The sequence below is a fragment of the Engraulis encrasicolus genome, chromosome 3 (assembly GCF_034702125.1).
Source record: "Engraulis encrasicolus isolate BLACKSEA-1 chromosome 3, IST_EnEncr_1.0, whole genome shotgun sequence".
Lineage (NCBI taxonomy): Eukaryota > Metazoa > Chordata > Actinopteri > Clupeiformes > Engraulidae > Engraulis > Engraulis encrasicolus.
Window position 1 is genome coordinate 40,987,893 of NC_085859.1, and position 18,534 is coordinate 41,006,426.

Below are 18,534 nucleotides of genomic sequence, written 5' to 3' on the forward strand. Positions count from 1 at the left end.
ACCGCGCAACAACGTCATCCTACATTGTGCCTCTTTAAGAGAGAGAAAGCATGCACTTGTTTATTCCTAAGGCGACTAGACTTCATACCAACAAAGGACAAAATGCACATGTTAAAGCAGGGCCGTGAGCAGTGAGTGAGGGTATTACAGGCTGTTTGGGTGCACCACTGTTGGTCTTGAGGACAGGTGTCTAGGGCCTTGACCTACTAGCTTACACACTCTAGCACTGGTTCATGGTACTCTTCTCCCGTCATGCCCCAAGGCTGTGTACCCGGCTGACACAAGAAACACACACTCATACATTTATGAGACATAAAAGGGCATGCATTGCACACACATGGATACACATACACACATGCACTGAAAAGACACACTAGACTGTAAACTACAGGCTCTCCCCCCTTGACCACACACACTAGCTTGAAGTACCTGCACAAACACACACACACACACACACACACACACACACACACACACACACACACACACACAGTACATGACACACAAATGCAGACAGACACTCACTGCGCCACACACACTGACTTGAAGATTTTTCAGTACATGCACATTGCGCGCACACACACTGTACAGACATCAGCATGCACACCAGACAGCCCTTAGCGCTGTCACCTCAGTGTATGAAAACAGCATCGAGAGGAGCAGAGAGCCGCAAAGGGCATCTAATGGGCACCACACACACACACACACACACACACACACACACACACACACACACACACACACACACACACACACACACACACACACACACAAACACACATGCGCGTGCGCACACACAGACATACACACACACACACACACACACACACACACACACACACACACACACACACACACACACACACACACACACACACACACAAACACACACACACACACACACACACACACACACACACACACACACACACACACACACACACACACACACACACACACACACACACACACACACACACACTCACTCCCCTAGTCTTCTTTTGTTTGTTTTCATTTTCTTTTTTTTGCAATAGATGTCTTTTTTTTCATTAGCAGTTTTGGAGTGAAGAGTTCATGTGTGTATGACATTCTGAACTGTTTTCTTCTGTCAGAAAGAGAGAGAAAGAGAGAGAGAGAGTGAGAGGGAGAGAGAGAGAGAGAGAGAGAGAGAGAGAGAGAGAGAGAGAGAAAGAAAGAAAGAAAGAAAGAGAGAAAGAGAGGCAGACAGACAAAAAGAAAGAAAGAAAGAAAGCACATCAGCGAGAGGGCATCAGAGAGAGGGAGAGATAGAGACAGAGAACGGGTGAGAGGAATGGTGGAATGCAGCTTAAGGACGTGATAGGGGAGAGAGTGCTTGATCTCATTTCTTCCTCCATCATGGCAGCGGGGAAGCCAACAGGGCCAGAGCAAAAGGGGTCGGTTGTCCAAGGCCCAGAAAGAGGGGGGGCCCAGAGCTGGGTCCTCATTACACTGCATAGGTGTATGGGGTGGGGGGCTTTTTGGTGTTATTTTTGGTGATATTATTTTGGTGTTTTACACTTTATTAGTGACAGGACAGTTTGAGAGAGAGCCAGGAAACGTTTGGGGGAGAGACGAGGAAGGGTCGGCAAAAGACCCGGGCCGGAATTGAACCCGGGTCGGCCACATAGTAGACGAGTGCCCTACTGTTAAGCCACGGCAGGGGTGGGGGGCTTTCAAATGACTTTGTCCAGGGCCCAGCCAAAGCTGTCCAAAGTGGCCCTGATGGCAGTTTATGGCAGCAGCTGCAGCGTGTGCTATCTGGGTGTTGGGATGTGTAATCGGTGCCTGCTATCTGGGTTTGGGTAGTGTAATCGTCACGGTCTGGAGAGATGAGTGCCCCTGTGTGATCTTATCTCTCACACAGGCTCACCTACATACTGGAGGAGGAGGAGGAGGAGGAGGAGGAGGAGGAGGCACAGCCCAGTGCGTAAAACATAAAAGAAAGAGAGGGAGAGAAAGAGAGAGAAATGAAGAAAGAGAGAGGGAAAGGTAGGAGAGCATTAAGTGTGAGTAAATGTCAGAAAAAGATAGAGAACTAGTGTGTGTGTGTGTGTGTGTGTGTGTGTGTGTGTGTGTGTGTGTGTGTGTGTGTGTGTGTGTGTGTGTGTGTGTGTGTGTGAGTGAGTGAGACAGAGTGACAAAGAGACAGAGGGAGAGAGCACGCTGTCATAGAAGGGTAGAGAGAAAGAAAGAAAGAAAAAGAAAGAAAGACAGAAAGAAAGAAAGAAAGACAGGAAGAAATGAAGGGTTTATTTGCAAAACGGTGTATCTCCATTTTTTTACTTTTGTATTTTATTATTGAAAAAGATTGTTCATAGGGCCTATCACCTATGTGTGCAATCTTACCATTCAAATATTTTGAGAACACCTTTTTAACCTATATAAAATGCATTTTGCAATGCAATTCAATGGAATGCCCAATACAAAAGGTCAATTTCCCAACATTCTACAAAATGGAGATACACCGTTTTGCAAATAAACCCTTCATATACGAAGCGAGGTGAGCAAGACTTAACGATACATATTAGACCACAATAGTTATTGGAATATCTTAAAACAATGACTATCTCTTTCAAATATCCTGGCACATACCGCTTTGTGAAAGAATAATGTCCAATGATGCATAAACAGTAAAAGGGAGGCAGTCTTGCGGAGAGGGAGAACTTCTCATTGTGTAGATCGTTAGAGCAGAGCTAAGCCAACTGATGTATGATATTAGGTTATGCCTATCTCTTAGAAGAACTTTGATTCTTAAACTGTGGGCCAGGGCCCACTGATGGGCCATTAAGGTATTTCAAGTGGTCCTTGAAATTATATTCAAAAAATTTAAATCATACAGTAAGTGTTACATTACATTACATTTAATTGACTCTCTCATTTTATTCAAAGCGACTTACAGTTATTATTTTTCAGCGTATTGGTTACATTCCCTGGAGCAATGTGGGGTTGTTGCCTTGCCCAAGGTGCCTTCAGCCATGGTTGGACATGTAGGGAGAGGTCAGGGGGGACCCTAGATTGAAAGACCAACTCTTGAACCACTAGGCCATGGCTGCCCACCCCTAGATTGAAAGACCAACTCTTGAACCACTAGGCCATGGCTGCCCACTAGCCCACGGCTGTGCTACTGTTGATATATTTGAGTTTTATTTATTATTGTGTCAGAGGTGACCACCAAACATTTGTGACCATTTCGATTAGGCCCCAAGTCGGAAAAGTTTGGGAAACCCTGTCTTAAAAACACAAAACTGTCTGTAGCAATGCATGTAAACTCTGTAGACTGGAAACTTTTGTGATTAGATTACTTGTGCTGTTCACGATCCAGTAAGGAAGACCTTTACTCACACAGCCAGCGCTGGTAAGATAGAAATGCAGGCCCCTGGTGTATTTACAGTGCAACCATGAAAAGGTTAAGAAAGGTGAACATGCACGTCTTCAATACTCAAAGGATATCCCTCAGGAGTGCTGCTTGGGTGGAGAGTTCTGAATAGTCGTCTGATGCAACTCAGAGATCCAAGGTGTTTCTTAGTAGTGAGTTTGAGGCACTCTAGACGTGGCATGGGAAATCCCATACTGCTTTGAACAACCCTAGCAATCTGACAGAGAGCATGGACGCTCCTCCTAAAGCGCTAGCCTGAGGTAGGGAGCCATTCCAAAGCGGGGAGGGGTGGAAAGGGGATGATGCGGATTACTCAACAAAGGGAAGTTTACAGTTTGTTTGAATACAACTGACACGATTGTCTATGGGCTACGTATACATCAAATGATATACGTATTTGTAACAGCCAATAAACGGTTGTTGGGAATCGTAAGCCAAACATCCGCTACGAGAAATTCAGTAGGCAGTCTCCAGAGTGAACCAGGCAACCCTAGATGGTTTGAAGTGAGAAAGACCTGATGAAGGTCTTTTTAAATGAAATTAATTGATACATGTCTGATTGGAAAACACACATTTAAGAGGAAAGAGGAAGTCCCATGGTTTTCCATGAGCTCAAGACAGATCAGAAACAGTAGCATCCTCAGAGTAAAAATAGCCTCAATTTAAAGCTTGGCAGCACATCCTGCCCAAGAAAAGAGCAAGCAACAATGACAAGGCACTCTGAATTACCAAAAACAAAAAGCTTGCATTGCCTTGGCTAGCTTACATTAACCCTTTTAAAAAAAGACTGAAGCACGTTTTGGCATTCCAAACTTTATCAGGCAACAATGGCAAAATGCTGTGCAGGTTTTCCTTTTTGTTTTTTCTTGAATAAGTTTTCACACCTCGAATAAATCACTTTTGAGTCCACAAAGCGCTCTTAAAACAAACATGACCAACATGGCATTGTTGGATGTGTCTTGATGACATGGCCCTGACAGAACTATCGCATGATGCTCCATTATTGTTAACACCTCGCTCTGCAGGTTCAGTGACAAACACATAAGTGAAATTTCACGGGTTATGATTGACTGAGCAGATTTAAATAGGGTTTGGCATTAATCCCTGTTCTGGAATGGGGACAGGTAGAACATACTACGGGGCATTTTGTAATCATTGCACAGACATGCGTTTGGCAGACGTCATTTATCAACTGTTGGAAGCTTATCACTGAGACAAGTTATACCTCAAGGATATGTAGGGTTTGAGCACATGTATATCTAATTACGAAAACATTTTCTCAGAAGTAGTCTCTTGTGTACAGCTGCACTGAGGCGTGGGATACTACGTATGGCTGCACCTGGTTGTTTATCTTCTCTTTTGGTGGTTTGTTTATGTCTGATGTATTATATCTAAATCTATTAGCTGCTTTAAAGGGACACTGTGCGGGAAATGGTCAAAAAAGGTACTGCAACTATGCTGCTCATTGAAACGGGGCTGCCTATTGCCAAATTTGATCTTTTCATGAAAGTTTACTAAGTAATAAACTAATATTTTCATGTATGAAAAGTGCAATTTTTCCAGTCATAATGAATACTTAGAATTTGATGGTGGTGGTAAGTATTCATGAAAAAGGTAACATTAGTGAATGGGTAGCATGAATTCTGGAAATAAACAACTAAAAATCTCACACAGTGTACCTTTAAGAGAGGGTTAAACGCTTGCCTGATTTATCCAGCTTTCATTGGAAATGCACACAAGAGGCAAACTTAGTGCAACATTTTGTGTGATTTCCCCTTTGGCCGACTTCCTTTGGCCTCAAACAGATGAGATATGTTTGTAAAATGTCTGGAATTCTCCTTTAAGGCCTCTCACATATTCAGATACTGTTTGTCCCCACAAATTGGTCGTGTAGTGTGTACGATTCTATGTCTTTCTATTGTAGTGAACTACATGTTTCATTGTGCTGCACCAAGACTGAATGCTGACCAGCACAATGGCTTCAGTACAGTTAGTCTGAGAAGGAGCTGTATTAAAAAACAACTGGAAATTGAAACTTAAAAACTTAAAAAATGCAGTGGATGAGTCTAGAGCCCTTCTTAAGTGATTACACCTGGTCACTAGTGTAACTTGTCAGAACTCATAAGTGAACCGTACTGAGACCACGTCAATAAAGGTCTCAGTACGGTTCACTTCCAAGGGGTCTGGGTACACTTTCAAGCGTTCACATATGCTGAGTCACAGGTCTGAGGAGTTCACTTAAATGGCTGAAGGGGACCAGGTGTGAAAACCCTATGAGTCGTAACAGGCTCCTCATTTGCATAGGATTAAACTTGTCTAATCTTTTTCGCTTCGCACCTGTTCGCCCCTGTTCGATTGCCTCATGGGATCATGTTTCACCTGCATACCCATTACCCAAAGCATTATAATCTTTACTTTTCTGCTACTTCAAGTTCTCTCCTTTTCTCTTAGTCCATCAAGGTGTTACCCATCTGTTTGAGATCTTCTTGATTTACTGTACCATGTCTTTCACTACACTGCCACCTGCTCTTGTACTGTTTTCTAAAAAAAAAGACAGCATTCGGATAATTTATGGTACGTAGTAGGTAGGTACATAAATTAAAAATTGTATCCACATGTCTGTATGCCGCCAAAGGCGTGAAAGTAAAACTTTGAAAGTAAAACATAAATGAAACACGTTTCAATCTCCTGTACTTTACCTTACGTGGATGCCATTGCCATATTAACTGTGATGTCCAGGCTGGACTGCGAACAAAAAAGATACCCCCTCCCCTCCAATTTGTGGCACAGTCTTTCTAAAGTAAAAAAAAACAAAAAACATTGGCCTCTGAGGACTGTTGGCCCACGTGGAAATGCCTTGTATGCCAGATTACTAGTCCAGGGGTGCATTTCTCGAAAACGTAGTTGTTAGCAGTTAGCATCTTCGGTAGTTGCCAATGGGAAGTTGCATTGCAACCAACAAAGTAGCTAACATAGTTAGCAACTACGCTTTCCAGAAATGCACCCCAGGCTTGGTAATCTTCCATACCTGGTTAACAACGGCACGGCTTTACACAGTGGACGCTGGAGGGGAGGGGACAGTAGTGATTGCTATATCAACCTTACTGCCAGACATTTACGATTGCTCGAGAGACACGGGAGGATTATTTCTCTACTTTAAATCGAACTAATGAGGCATGGCGGCTCAGCCGAAGGCTTTGAAGAGGACGAGGCCCCGATCTTGCCAAGAAAAACACGACACCAAACGGCCAAAAAAAAAGATAAAAGGTTGAAATGTCAGCCAAGTGGTTATTACCCAGTAATGCATCTGTCAACAGCTCAGATGTGACACCTGCACTCAGTACACTAGTCGAACAGGAAGTGAGTGTGTGTGTTGTGGTGTGTGTGTGCAAGGAAGCCAACAGGAGGGGACAAAGGGGTCAGTTGCTCCGGGCCCAAGGAGAGATGGGGCCCAGAGTTAGGCTCTCATAGCATTGAATGCATTGTGAGGGGGGGCCCTTTCAGATGATTTTGTCCTGAGCCCAGTCAAAAGCTGTCAGCGGCCCTCTGTGTGTGTGTGTGTGTGTGTGTGTGTGTGTGTGTGTGTGTGTGTGTGTGTGTGTGTGTGTGTGTGTGTGTGTGTGTGTGTGTGTGTGTGTGTGTGTGTGTGTGTGTATTAAAAGCTTCAGGCGTGTGTGTGGCATCCCAGGTAGGTTTGTCATCATCTAGATCTGTACTGACTGTTGTTTACGGTATCTGATATTATCACACAAACAGAGAAGACACTGCCCACTTAACTGTGGCACTTCACTGCCCACTTAACTGTGGCATCTGAATCTCTTATTACAACACAGTAGTATATACCATCTCTCTCGCTCTCCTTCTAAGTGTGCGAGTGTGTGTGTGTGTGTGTGTGTGTGTGTGTGTGTGTGTGTGTGTGTGTGTGTGTGTGTATGTGGTTTTTTTTGTCTGTGGCTGTGTGTGAGAGAATATTGTGTTTTTGTGTATGTGCACACTTACACTCACATACTGTGCATGTGAATGTTTTGTAGATGCATGCTATTGCTAGATGCATGCTATTGTTGTCTGTGTGTGAGTTTATGTGTATGTGACTGGCCTGTAGTTTTTCTGAATGAGTTCAGATTATTTATGAGCATAATGGGCCGCATGTTCTTTGTTTTAGGGCTTTTGCATAATTGAGTTGCAAAATAACAAGCCTTGCGTAATGAGAAAACTTCATCCCCAATAAATCCAGAAAAGCAAAACAAGATCATCCAACTACAACCCTCTTTCGTTACCTGCAGATGGTATCCCTCCACAAACACAAGATGAGAGAGAGAGAGAGAGAGAGAGAGAGAGAGAGAGAGAGAGAGAGAGAGAGAGAGAGAGAGAGAGAGAGAGAGAGAGAGAGAGAGAGAGAGAGAGAGAGAGAGAGAGAGCACTGATGGACCCAAAACAAGATCATCCTACTACAACACTCTTTCCTTACCTGCAGATGGTATCCTTCCAAAAATACAAGATATGAGAGAGAGAGAGAGAGAGAGAGAGAGAGAGAGAGAGAGAGAGAGAGAGAGAGAGAGAGAGACAGACAGAGAGAGACAGAGAGAGAAAGAAAGAAAGAAAGAGAGAGAGCTGATGGGCCTAGCACTACACTACAAAGACAGCGAGTGCTCAGAGAGAGCTAGCATAATTGAAAGAAGATAACAGAGTTTTACCAAAGCCAGCCGGTGAGTTTCACTTAACTTTGACCTCATCTTGAGGACATGGGAAAGCTAAGTTGAAACGACATGGTAGGCATGGTTTAGGAGCAAGACAAGTTAATAGGCGTACAGTACAGTGGAGGCTGTTTTGTAGCCTGTGGCACAGGCCCGCCAGGGAGGGGAGGACACAGGCGTTCAAGGACAGGCCTCAGCAACAGTACTCTGATTCCAACTGACAAGATGCACAGGGTCTTCCTGAAGGAAGAAACACTGCCCTCTTTTGGTTGATACTACAAAGGGCAACCCAGTCAGTCAAAACGTCCTGAATTTGCGGAGACACACTAACTAGAGAGAGAGAGAGAGGAGGTTTTGGCCGCGGAGCTCAGACACTGATGCAGCCAAACCACGTGGCATGTTGTAGGAAATGGACTGTATTTACACGCCACTTCTCAGCTCTGAGGAAACTCAAAGTGTTTGACACATCAGAAGAGTTACCGCACACAAGTACACCTCCCTCAATGAGTGGGTCCACGGGGAGTGAGATGCAGCCTTGGGCCCTCAGTTCTCACTCAGGATATCAGGGTTTCCTGTCTCGAAAGCGTAGTTGTTAGCCTGTTAGAAACTTTGGTAGTTGCCAATGGGATATTGCTTTGCAAACAACAAAGTAGCTAAAGTGGTTAGAAACTATGGTTTCGAGAAATTCACCCCTGGACTTCCTGAGCTATTGATAGCCCCCAATAGCATTTGGCTTGGGCCATGCATCCAAAATTGCTCGCTTGCTGTTGTTGGCTACAGTAAAAACATGACAGTGAAAAACACAATAATAAGCAGCAATCACTGGACTCAAAACCAATTTCCAAAATCTGTTTCCTGTAAAATTGTTCACAGCTTCTCAAGCTTTCCATCCATGATAGACAAACAACTAAAACATCCCTGGTAGTAGTATGTACATAAAACTTTTATTTGCTTTTCAAAACAAAAGTTGATTCAGAGTATCATCTGTGATCCTCCGTAGATAGATACGTAGATTAACTTTAATTTGTCCCAAAGGGCCATTCATGTTCACGGTAGTGCGACTATATACTGTAAATGGATGAATAGATAAATGTAAGAGTGGGCATTATGCAGAGAAATCAATGTCTTTGACTGAATGTCTCATTGACACACACAATTACACACAATCAATTACAATTATCATTGCTAAAAAAATATATTTTTAATGACAGACCTGGGGTACTCAAAATGGACGTGGGCCCACCGGGACTTGCCAAGTATGCCAGACAAACCAGTCCTGCCCTGGTCATTTACGTATAATTCTGATTGTAACTCTGATTGCGAGAGAGAGGCTGAGCATGGTTACCTGAGACGCAGTGTGTGATGTCGCCTGACCACTCTCCGTTGTCCTGACAGGTGCGTAGCGGGGAGCCCAGTAGCACGTGAGCGCTGGGGCAGGTGAAGCTCACCTGGGAGCCCTCCAGGTAGACGGAGCCCTGCTTCTCCCCCCGCGCCGGCGCAGCCAGGAAGCCACAGGCCACCACTGCACACAAGAATGGGGGACACACACAGAGATGCATGAAGGAGAGGAAGTTAGTCATCTTACTGATGTAATTACACTAACTGTACACAAGAATAGGGGACACAGACAGAGATGCATGAAGGAGAGGTACAGTAGTACTCTTACTGATGCAATTACACTAGTAGACTAGTACATAATCTTACATTATTATGCATTATAAAAACAAGGGTGTTATTTATTCATTTATATTATATTTAAGGCATAATAAGCTAGCTGTATAGTTATACTGCCCTACAAAGCAAAAAGGCAGTAACTGCATTGCTGTTTAAAATGACTAACTATAACTTTAATGCCATATATATCAAAGTCTACAGATAAATAAAATGATTGATTTGGAAAAAGGGTGGTAATATAAAGTAACAAAACTGTCACATATCAGTAATATCCCAAAAACCACTTATACTGGATTGCAGCATCATTTTAAAGTCAACTGACTCAGTTTTCAGCTCTGCGCAGTTACTGCCTTTTTGCTTTGTAGGGCAGTATAGCTGTTGATATAATACATCATTCACTCATTATAATACATCATTCATGAAGCATTATGAGTGTAGCCATAATGTATTGTGACTAATCATGATGTGCATTATAATTCATTATAAATACGCTCATAATGCACCATAGAATGGGCTTCAAGTAAAGTGTTACCCAAAAAACTCATATGCCTTGGTGGTAATAGTAGAAGCAGGAGTAACTAGGAGTAATAGTAGTAGTAGTAGTAGTAGGACCAGGAGTAGTAATATTAGCAGTACAGGTAGTACAGCAGTTGTTGTATTGTTGTTGCCATTGAGGTAAATCGATTCTGACACGATGTGCTTTAGAAAGCAACTCAAGCTGAGCTGGATGTATTGGAGCATAACTGATATTCTGATTTCTGCCAGATTCATGAATAATATCCTTCCTTCACTGGAGGAAAATCGGGCCACAGTGGGCTTCGGGGATACATGATTTTGTATTTAACTTTTGTTCAAGGCTTTCAAAAAAAGGATTTGCTGTTAATCTGATCTGATCTTAAGAACACGGCTCTCAAGTCCAATTCCAAGAAGATATACGGAGAGGAATCAGACTCCTAATGTCCACAGGCAGGGGTGGCCTGGCATCAAAAAAGTCTGGGCATTCTTGGCCCTGCCGCGGCCTACCGGTAGGGCACTCGCCTGCCATGTGGCTGACCCGGGTTCGATTCCCGGCACGGGTCCTTAGCAGACCCCTTTCAGTCTCTCTCCCAATTCGCTTCCTGTCCACCACTCACACTGTCCTATCACATGAAGTCGAAAAAGACCAAACAAAAATCTTTTTAAAAAGTCTGGGCATTCTTATGTGCCCCTTTGTAAATTGTCTGCTGGTCTCTAAGAAAAATACAATTAAACCCAACAGCATCTGCCGCTGAGGACCGTTGTCCTACTGGAAAATGCCCCGTATGCCAGATGACGAGTCCAGGTCTGTGCACAGGTGGAAACAATACAGAGATGGACAAACACTCTATGAGGCCAGCAGGAGTGTTCACCTCTGAGGTCAAACGAGAGGAGCCAAGACTCTGGTCCAACATGTCAACATGCACGCATGCATTACAACAGACAAGAGTTATGCAGCGTTGAGATACCGTACGCTGGCTCATTTTTCATCCTGTGGCAGGGTGCAGAAGGCGAGCATGTGTTTTGAGTGATGCTTTGTGTCCTACATAGAGATGAATGCCTTGCGTCAGGTTCAGGCAAAAATCATCTCTCCAGTCCACCCCCTTCTCTCCTCTTTTATCACAAACCATTAGGGCTGCACAATTAATCGAAAAATAATCAAAATCGTGATAAAATAGTGAAATCGAACTCATGATTTTAATCGTGATTTAATCGTGGCAATAGTGACCTACTTTTGAGAGCGTCCTTGAAGCCAGAACATACTGACAGGCTGGTGTTTCTGGCCAGAAATCTGTCCACTTAAGTTTCATGCTATTGCCTTTACATAATTATTACAATTAATTTTATTTTGCTCTTCCCGTATGTAATTTCTTCTTGGTTATATTTCATCTTGTTACAATTTTCAAAAAAATCTGCAAAAATCAATAATCGTGATTAATAATCGTGATCATGATTTTGACCAAAATAATCGTGATTATGATTTTTTCCATAATCGTGCAGCCCTACAAACCATCATCACTATCAATCTGAACTTACTGCACCTGGGCTGACCTGCTGCTGAGCAGAGCTCAAGAATCTACTGTATGTAAAAGATCACGCAGTGCTGCTGACAGCTTTGGCTGGGCCTGGGACAAAGACAACTGAACGGGCCCCAAACCCCATTACATACAATGTAATGAGGATCCAATTCTGGGCCCCTATCTCTCCTTGGGCCCGGAACAAGTGACCCCTTTGTCCACGCCTGACAGATTCCCCGAGACCACGGTTCAGAACCCATAGTAAGGTATGTGGACCAGACATGTCAAGTCCCATATCCAGAACCACCACCATCATCCTTCTTTTCGTTACAGGACTTTGATGTAAGATCAAGAACCTTTACCAGGGAGCATCAATGCCATGTGAACCTCCCTGGTGGGTGAGAGGTCTTTTGACTCAGAAGACAATATCTACGCAGTGAAAATGTGGTCTCAAAATTTCAGAGTAAGCTTGATTTTAAAACACTGTGAAGAGTCAAATTTCTCTAACATGGAGTAAAATTCTGCAGGTAGCCAGTAATTTCAACTATGTTGAGTGGGTCCCAGTGTTACCTGAATGGAGCTAATTTCAACTCTTAAGAGTTACCAAACTAAAACTGATATTTTTTCACCGAGTGGAACCAACAATGAAGTGAGTAACATAAGGTGGGCTAAAAAGTGACTGAAATTGAAGCAGAAGAAGTGTGCAAGTATAGATGATTTACCCTGTTCCTGTACCTGTGGGCCCACAGAAAAAAGATATATAGTAAAAAATATACATGCCTACACAAGTTTGGTAAAATCGCCATATGGACTGCATGTGAACATGGTAGTAAATGATAAGTAAACAATGAGACTCGGCTCGTGAGTGCAGGTTTTTCTCCTCTTTATATTGAGAACCCACCTGGCGAGAGGTCATTGGCCAGAGCCATGTGGGTACGGACGGCACTGATGGTGGCGTTGCCCGTGTTCAGGCTGCCAGTGACCAAGGTGTCGTATTTGCAGAAGCTAGCTCCGTCGCCAAAGCAGATCCTGGTCATGTCACTCCACAGCTGGTCGCTGGGATCCTCAGGCGGGGAAAACACTGGAACAAAGTCAGGGTCGTGTTTGGAGACATGGAGGTAGTGATCCGTCAGATAGGCAGAGTCGTAGGTGAACAGACTCGACTCATTGGCTATCGCCCCTGTTGAAGGAAACAGATACTATAAGGAGGACTGTGAAAAGCAAAACCAAGGAATAGCCACCCAAGCACAAACTGTAGCAAAGTTAACATAGTTATGTTTTTAAAGGTGGCCACTGTACGGCTCAGTGGGATTCTGAAGTTGTTATTGATGAACGGCAATATCTACAGTAACTTCACACGTTACAAAACAAATTTGCTGGCTCAAACACAGACACCTTGACCACTTCACAGCAGTACGATATCTAATGTGCTGCTCTGAACAAAACTTAAGTCACATTTGAAATGAATAAATACCTCTCCAGGAGAAAAAATACAGAATATAATATAATATAATATAATATAATATAATATAATATAATATAATATAATATAATATAATATATCAGAGGTTAAGTACACACAGATGGTTAGAATTACTTAGGCAAATACAAGAGGCAGCAGGCCCATCTCCTAAAGTGTAACCCTCAGTGAGTAGCTGCACTAAACCACAATCCAGCTTCCATACCCACACCATTTCATATGAGTTAAGGGATCTGATTATATCATCCAGGCTGGGAAGGGATCCAGCAGAAGATAAAAGTACCCCGGCTGGGCACTAGCCAAAGTAATCTGGAAGGGCACCTCCCCTCAATACACATACAATGACGTGGACTCAATTCTGGACCCCACTCTCACACTGCATCTGCCTCCAGGTCACTTAACTGTAAACATGTGTTCTCTTCTCTATTGGTAGTGGGAATATATACAGTACAATATGATACAATACAATACAATACAATACAATACAATACAATATCTATTTACTGTACACATAGCACAGTATCACAACTATGAAGTTGACTTAAAATGCTTTGAAATTCACACATCAGCTCTGGAGGCTGCCATAAGGCGTCAATTGTCCGGGAAGCAAAATCAAGACATTGTTCATATTTGTCTTGAGGCTCATTTTTGGACATCCCCTTATCGTGTTCACGTCGAAACGAGCTGAGATATTTACTATGACTAGTAAAACAAGTCCGACAGGCGGACAACAGATGCGTCCGTCTATGCCCGTTCTGAACCTTTTTTGCCCAAACGCCCCCTTGGCCTCCTCATAACCTGTCAAGGCAATTTATCAATAAGCCTACCATGTACTGTATAAGCCTGGATTTGAAAAAGTACCATAGGATTTCAACAGTGTTGGGCAATTTACTGAAAAACTGTAATGCATTGCTGATTACATGTTACTGTCTTTTCAAAATAATCCCTTACACTACATTTAGCAATGTGGGGACCTAAGGCGAATTTAGCTTAGGGGGGCCATCGGTCCATCCCATATCACATTTTTTTTTTAACATAAAATCTCTATTTTTGTTAGGCTATTTTTTTTTTTAAATCACTTTTTTTTTTTCTTTTTTTTTTTTAAATTACAAACATAAAAAACAGGCAAACATTACAACCCTTTCTGGACAGATTTCAATGAATAGGCTATTTGCAATTTTGCATAGGCCTACATTAAATAAACTAAAATGTGAAATTCTCTTTTCACTTTAATATGAGAGCAGTGATGTCCCCCCCTCACTGAAGTGTTATTTCATGTGTGAGCATGATGCTGTCACCTATTTGAAGTGACGTTGATGTTGGATTTCATGGAATACTTTTAAATGCCGCTTTGGGAAGAAAACAGAGTAGGCGACAGGTGAACTGTATTTCTGTCAAAACAGTGGTTTGCAGGCGTTTGCGTTTTCACGTGGATATTGTCTTCGTGGACCGTAACAGACAAACCGTAAGTTCCATAAACTAATCAATGAGACATTGGCTACGTGTACATGATGTTTTTAAGTCCGATTTAATAAATGCGATTTAAATAGATCGGATTAAGAGTTATTTTGCGATGTGTATACATGGCACTTTCACTTAAATGCGATTAAACGTCTGGGGAAAATAAAGCATTGCGATTGGACTGAGGACGCACGTGCTGAGCGAGCCAAATAAGGCACGGGGGCGTGGTTCAATGCCACCGAGATGCAGGTCATCTTCCCCACGAAAATCGTTGCCTCAGGCGGACTGAAATCACAACATTTCCCCCTTTCTCCCTGGATCATTTACAATGCTACATGCTACCCTGTTAGCATAGAAAAACGAGTGGTCAAATGGTAATGTGGAGTAACTTTGTTGTGCTTCATTACTTCGTGGGGCACTTTTACATCAATATATGGAAGCCACAACATTTATAGTCGCTTAGGGACTTTAAATTAAGCAAAACTTTCATGTGAAAATCAACAGGAAGTGCCGCCATGTTTTTCTCACAGGCAAAGAGCACGGTTGGTTTGCACGCATGAGCTCCAGGCCAAAACTGAGCGACTGCCACCTTGTGGACACAAGAGGGAATCACAGGAGGGAATCACAATTCAGAAACGCATCACGGGAGGGAAACACATCACGGGAGGGCGGACGGACGGACGGACGGAGGGACGGACGGACGGACGGACACCAAAGCCTCTTATAGAGATGCGTGGGACGCATCTAAAAACAACTGTAATACACAACAGATTGCCGTAAAATGCTCTTGGGGGATTGCAACATGAAAAACAGACGTTCCGAAGTGCACTCCATCATCAACACTGCCTGTGTAGCTGATCATGTGACTAGATACTAATGGAATAATTACATCATCAATGTGAATGATCTCATTCTCAAGTACCTAAGAAGGACTCTGCTCTTTTTTCAGTTTAATCCCAGAAAACACTGCCTGGTAGTTTTTGTGATGTTTTTTATGCACTGGTGACAAGATATAACCAGAGATTCTTTAAGTATAGAGATATGCCATTGTAATAGGTTGCTATGGGCACCTAACATGACCAGGTTCCGGTCTGCCTAAAGGGGCGTGTCATAATGCTCCTAGCATTGAATAGAACAGTCCTCAGGTCTGCCTAGGTCTGCCTAAAGGGGGATTTCGCCCCCAATAATAGAACCGGGAAACAATGGGCCAATGGAACCTCTCTCTCTCTCTACTCTCTCTGATATAACTGTCCACATTTACTGTATTCCAGAGAGGTTATTAACATGCCCAAGAACATGGATATACAGCAGGGCTGCCAACTGTTTAGGACAAACTATGCTTTCACTGTGCGAAACAAAAAGAGGCTTCCTCTAACATTACTGCCATGCTCCCTCTACATACAGTATGGACAGGATTAGTGGAGGCCACCACATGGGCTACCTGCCATTTGAATCTTCTTGTTTTGTAAGTACAAATTTCATCCAGCTGCTGTGGAGAGAGAGAGAGAGAGAGAGAGAGAGAGAGAGAGGATGTGAGTGTGTGTGTGTGTGTGTGTGTGTGTGTGTGTGTGTGTGTGTGTGTGTGTGTGTGTGTGTGTGTGTGTGTGTGTGTGTGTGTGTGTGTGTGTGTGTGTGCGCGCGCGCACGCATGTGTGACTGGCAGTTACTTACAGGTGGCGCCGAAGCCAAAGAGTTCCTCTGAGCTGCTCTGGCCGGCGTCATAGATATGCCCATCGCTGGACACGAGGTCATCGCCCGCCTCATCATTCATCCTACCCAGAAGCCCCTGAGTCTGGTTGGCGAACTCCATGGGCAGCAGGATAGTGGTCGTCATGGTTACCCCTCGAGCCCTCACCTCCACCCCGGCGCCCGACGCGAACATTACGGTCACGTTGCCAGGGGTGCCCGAGAACACAAACACATCTGTAGAGAGTAGGGGTGTGCAAAACAATTGCTATGACTATATACTGTGATACTACTTTTCACTAAATAATTACATACTGTATATAATTTTATACAGAATATATACACACACTGTATGCAATTCTATACTAAATTGATTAATGACACCAAAAAGCGATTCTTAAGAAAATAAAATGAAATGTTGTAAAATAATGGTGCATTCCTGTGGTCTTCTGAAGTAGATATTATGTAGTTGCGAAGTGGTATTTACAAGTGCGTTGCGTTCATGAGCTGTTTTGATGTTGTTTACAAATTAAAGATGGTGAACCAGAGTGAGACTTTTTACTAAAACGATTATAGACTGTTGTTCATCAGCTACAGCAAGCAAATGAATTAGGAAGTCAAAGGTAAAAATTCTGTATATTTTCTGACACTGTCATTCACTAGGGATGGTACAAACCGCACCGAAAACCGAAACCGTACAATTCACACACCATACCGAACCGTGAAATGCATTCCGTGGCAAACCGCAATTCATGTACTGCCCAGAAAAATATGTAAAGCAGAGATTCTAGGAGTATCTTATCCAGTCTCTCTGATTAACACATTAGCATATAAGACCAATCAGAGGATGACACAATTAAAAACACCATTTTCACATTATAAGCCTATACAAACCATATGTAGGATATTTAGTGATAAGTCTGATTGTATTAGCCACTTGAAAGAGGGCATTTGGAAGGCTCAGACAGCGCACATCAGCTGACCACAGCTGATTCAACTTGCGCATTATCACTTTATAATTGCAGTTATATAAATATGGTTTAATATTCCCAGTGCACCATTTACCATGAACAAAAAAAAAAGTACAGTAGAGAACCGAAAACCGTGACCTTGATACCGTGATATGAACCGAACCGTGAATTTTGTGAACCGTTCCACCCATATCATTCACCATGACTGTCTAAACATACTGAATGCCGTTTTTTTTAGTATTTCAACTTAGAGGTTGCCATGGCGAGAGTAGAGCAAGCGGTTGTGTGCGTCATCATCTCATAAACTCGTTTCTTAAAATTTTCTACGAGTTGTCCAGTGGTAAATACCAGAAGCGGTGGCGTTCATGTGTGCTTCGAATGTCAGCGTTTGGTATTTACGATAATTACGAGAGCACATGAACGCACTATAAAACATTGTTTGAATAGTTGTGATAAAACAAATATGTGATGAGATATAACACTAGAGTGTGCACCGCAACTTGTAATTAAGTTCTATTTTTACACTTTTCGCCTACTGACGTACAGTATGTTGAATGTCACAATATCACAATAATACACGTATCGCAATACATTGTGCTGGTATTGTATCGTGGCATGTGCACTGCGATGGGCATCATACTGTGAATTCCTTTCCAATTCCCAACCCTGACATAGAGCCGCACCAGAGATCACATATGGAAATTGTTCAAAGACACTTGATGTTGCTACAGCACACAACTTTTTAAAGGGAAGAGCCTTGTGGACATAATTTAGTTCAAATTGCTTCAATTACGAGACTCTTATGCAAGGTTGAATGTTTCGGGAAATCCAACACAGTCTGTGCGTCTCTTAAATAAGGGTTTATGGCCATGTTTTTATTAATTCCAGAGCAAGTCCTTTCACTAACATCAAATACATCTTGAAACACGCAGCAGGTTCTCATGAAACGCTCTCTGCACTTGCTATGGTATTAGCTCCAAAGTGCCTGAGGTCAAGTGTATGAAGTCAATATGTTTTAGTCAAAAGAATTTGTGCTGCATCTTGGACGGACTGGCAGTATTGCTGCTGTGGTTTGTGTTTGTGATATTGTCTTCATTTGGTCATATGTTTTATCTGCCCTTTTCAAGGGGGTGTCAAG

The 18,534-nt window shown here is 42.9% G+C and overlaps 1 protein-coding gene across 1 annotated transcript in view; it reads right to left on the minus strand.

The window, feature by feature from the left end:
* The window catches only part of susd2 (sushi domain containing 2), a 47,608-nt gene that overhangs the window by 14,182 nt on the left and 14,892 nt on the right, over nt 1-18,534 (minus strand). Inside the window, exons 11-13 of the mRNA XM_063195420.1 lie at nt 16,411-16,662; nt 12,700-12,978; nt 9,437-9,613 (exon numbers count right to left, since the gene is read on the minus strand). Of these exons, the coding sequence (XP_063051490.1) occupies nt 9,437-9,613; nt 12,700-12,978; nt 16,411-16,662 (708 nt within the window). The remainder of the gene's footprint in view (nt 1-9,436; nt 9,614-12,699; nt 12,979-16,410; nt 16,663-18,534) is intronic.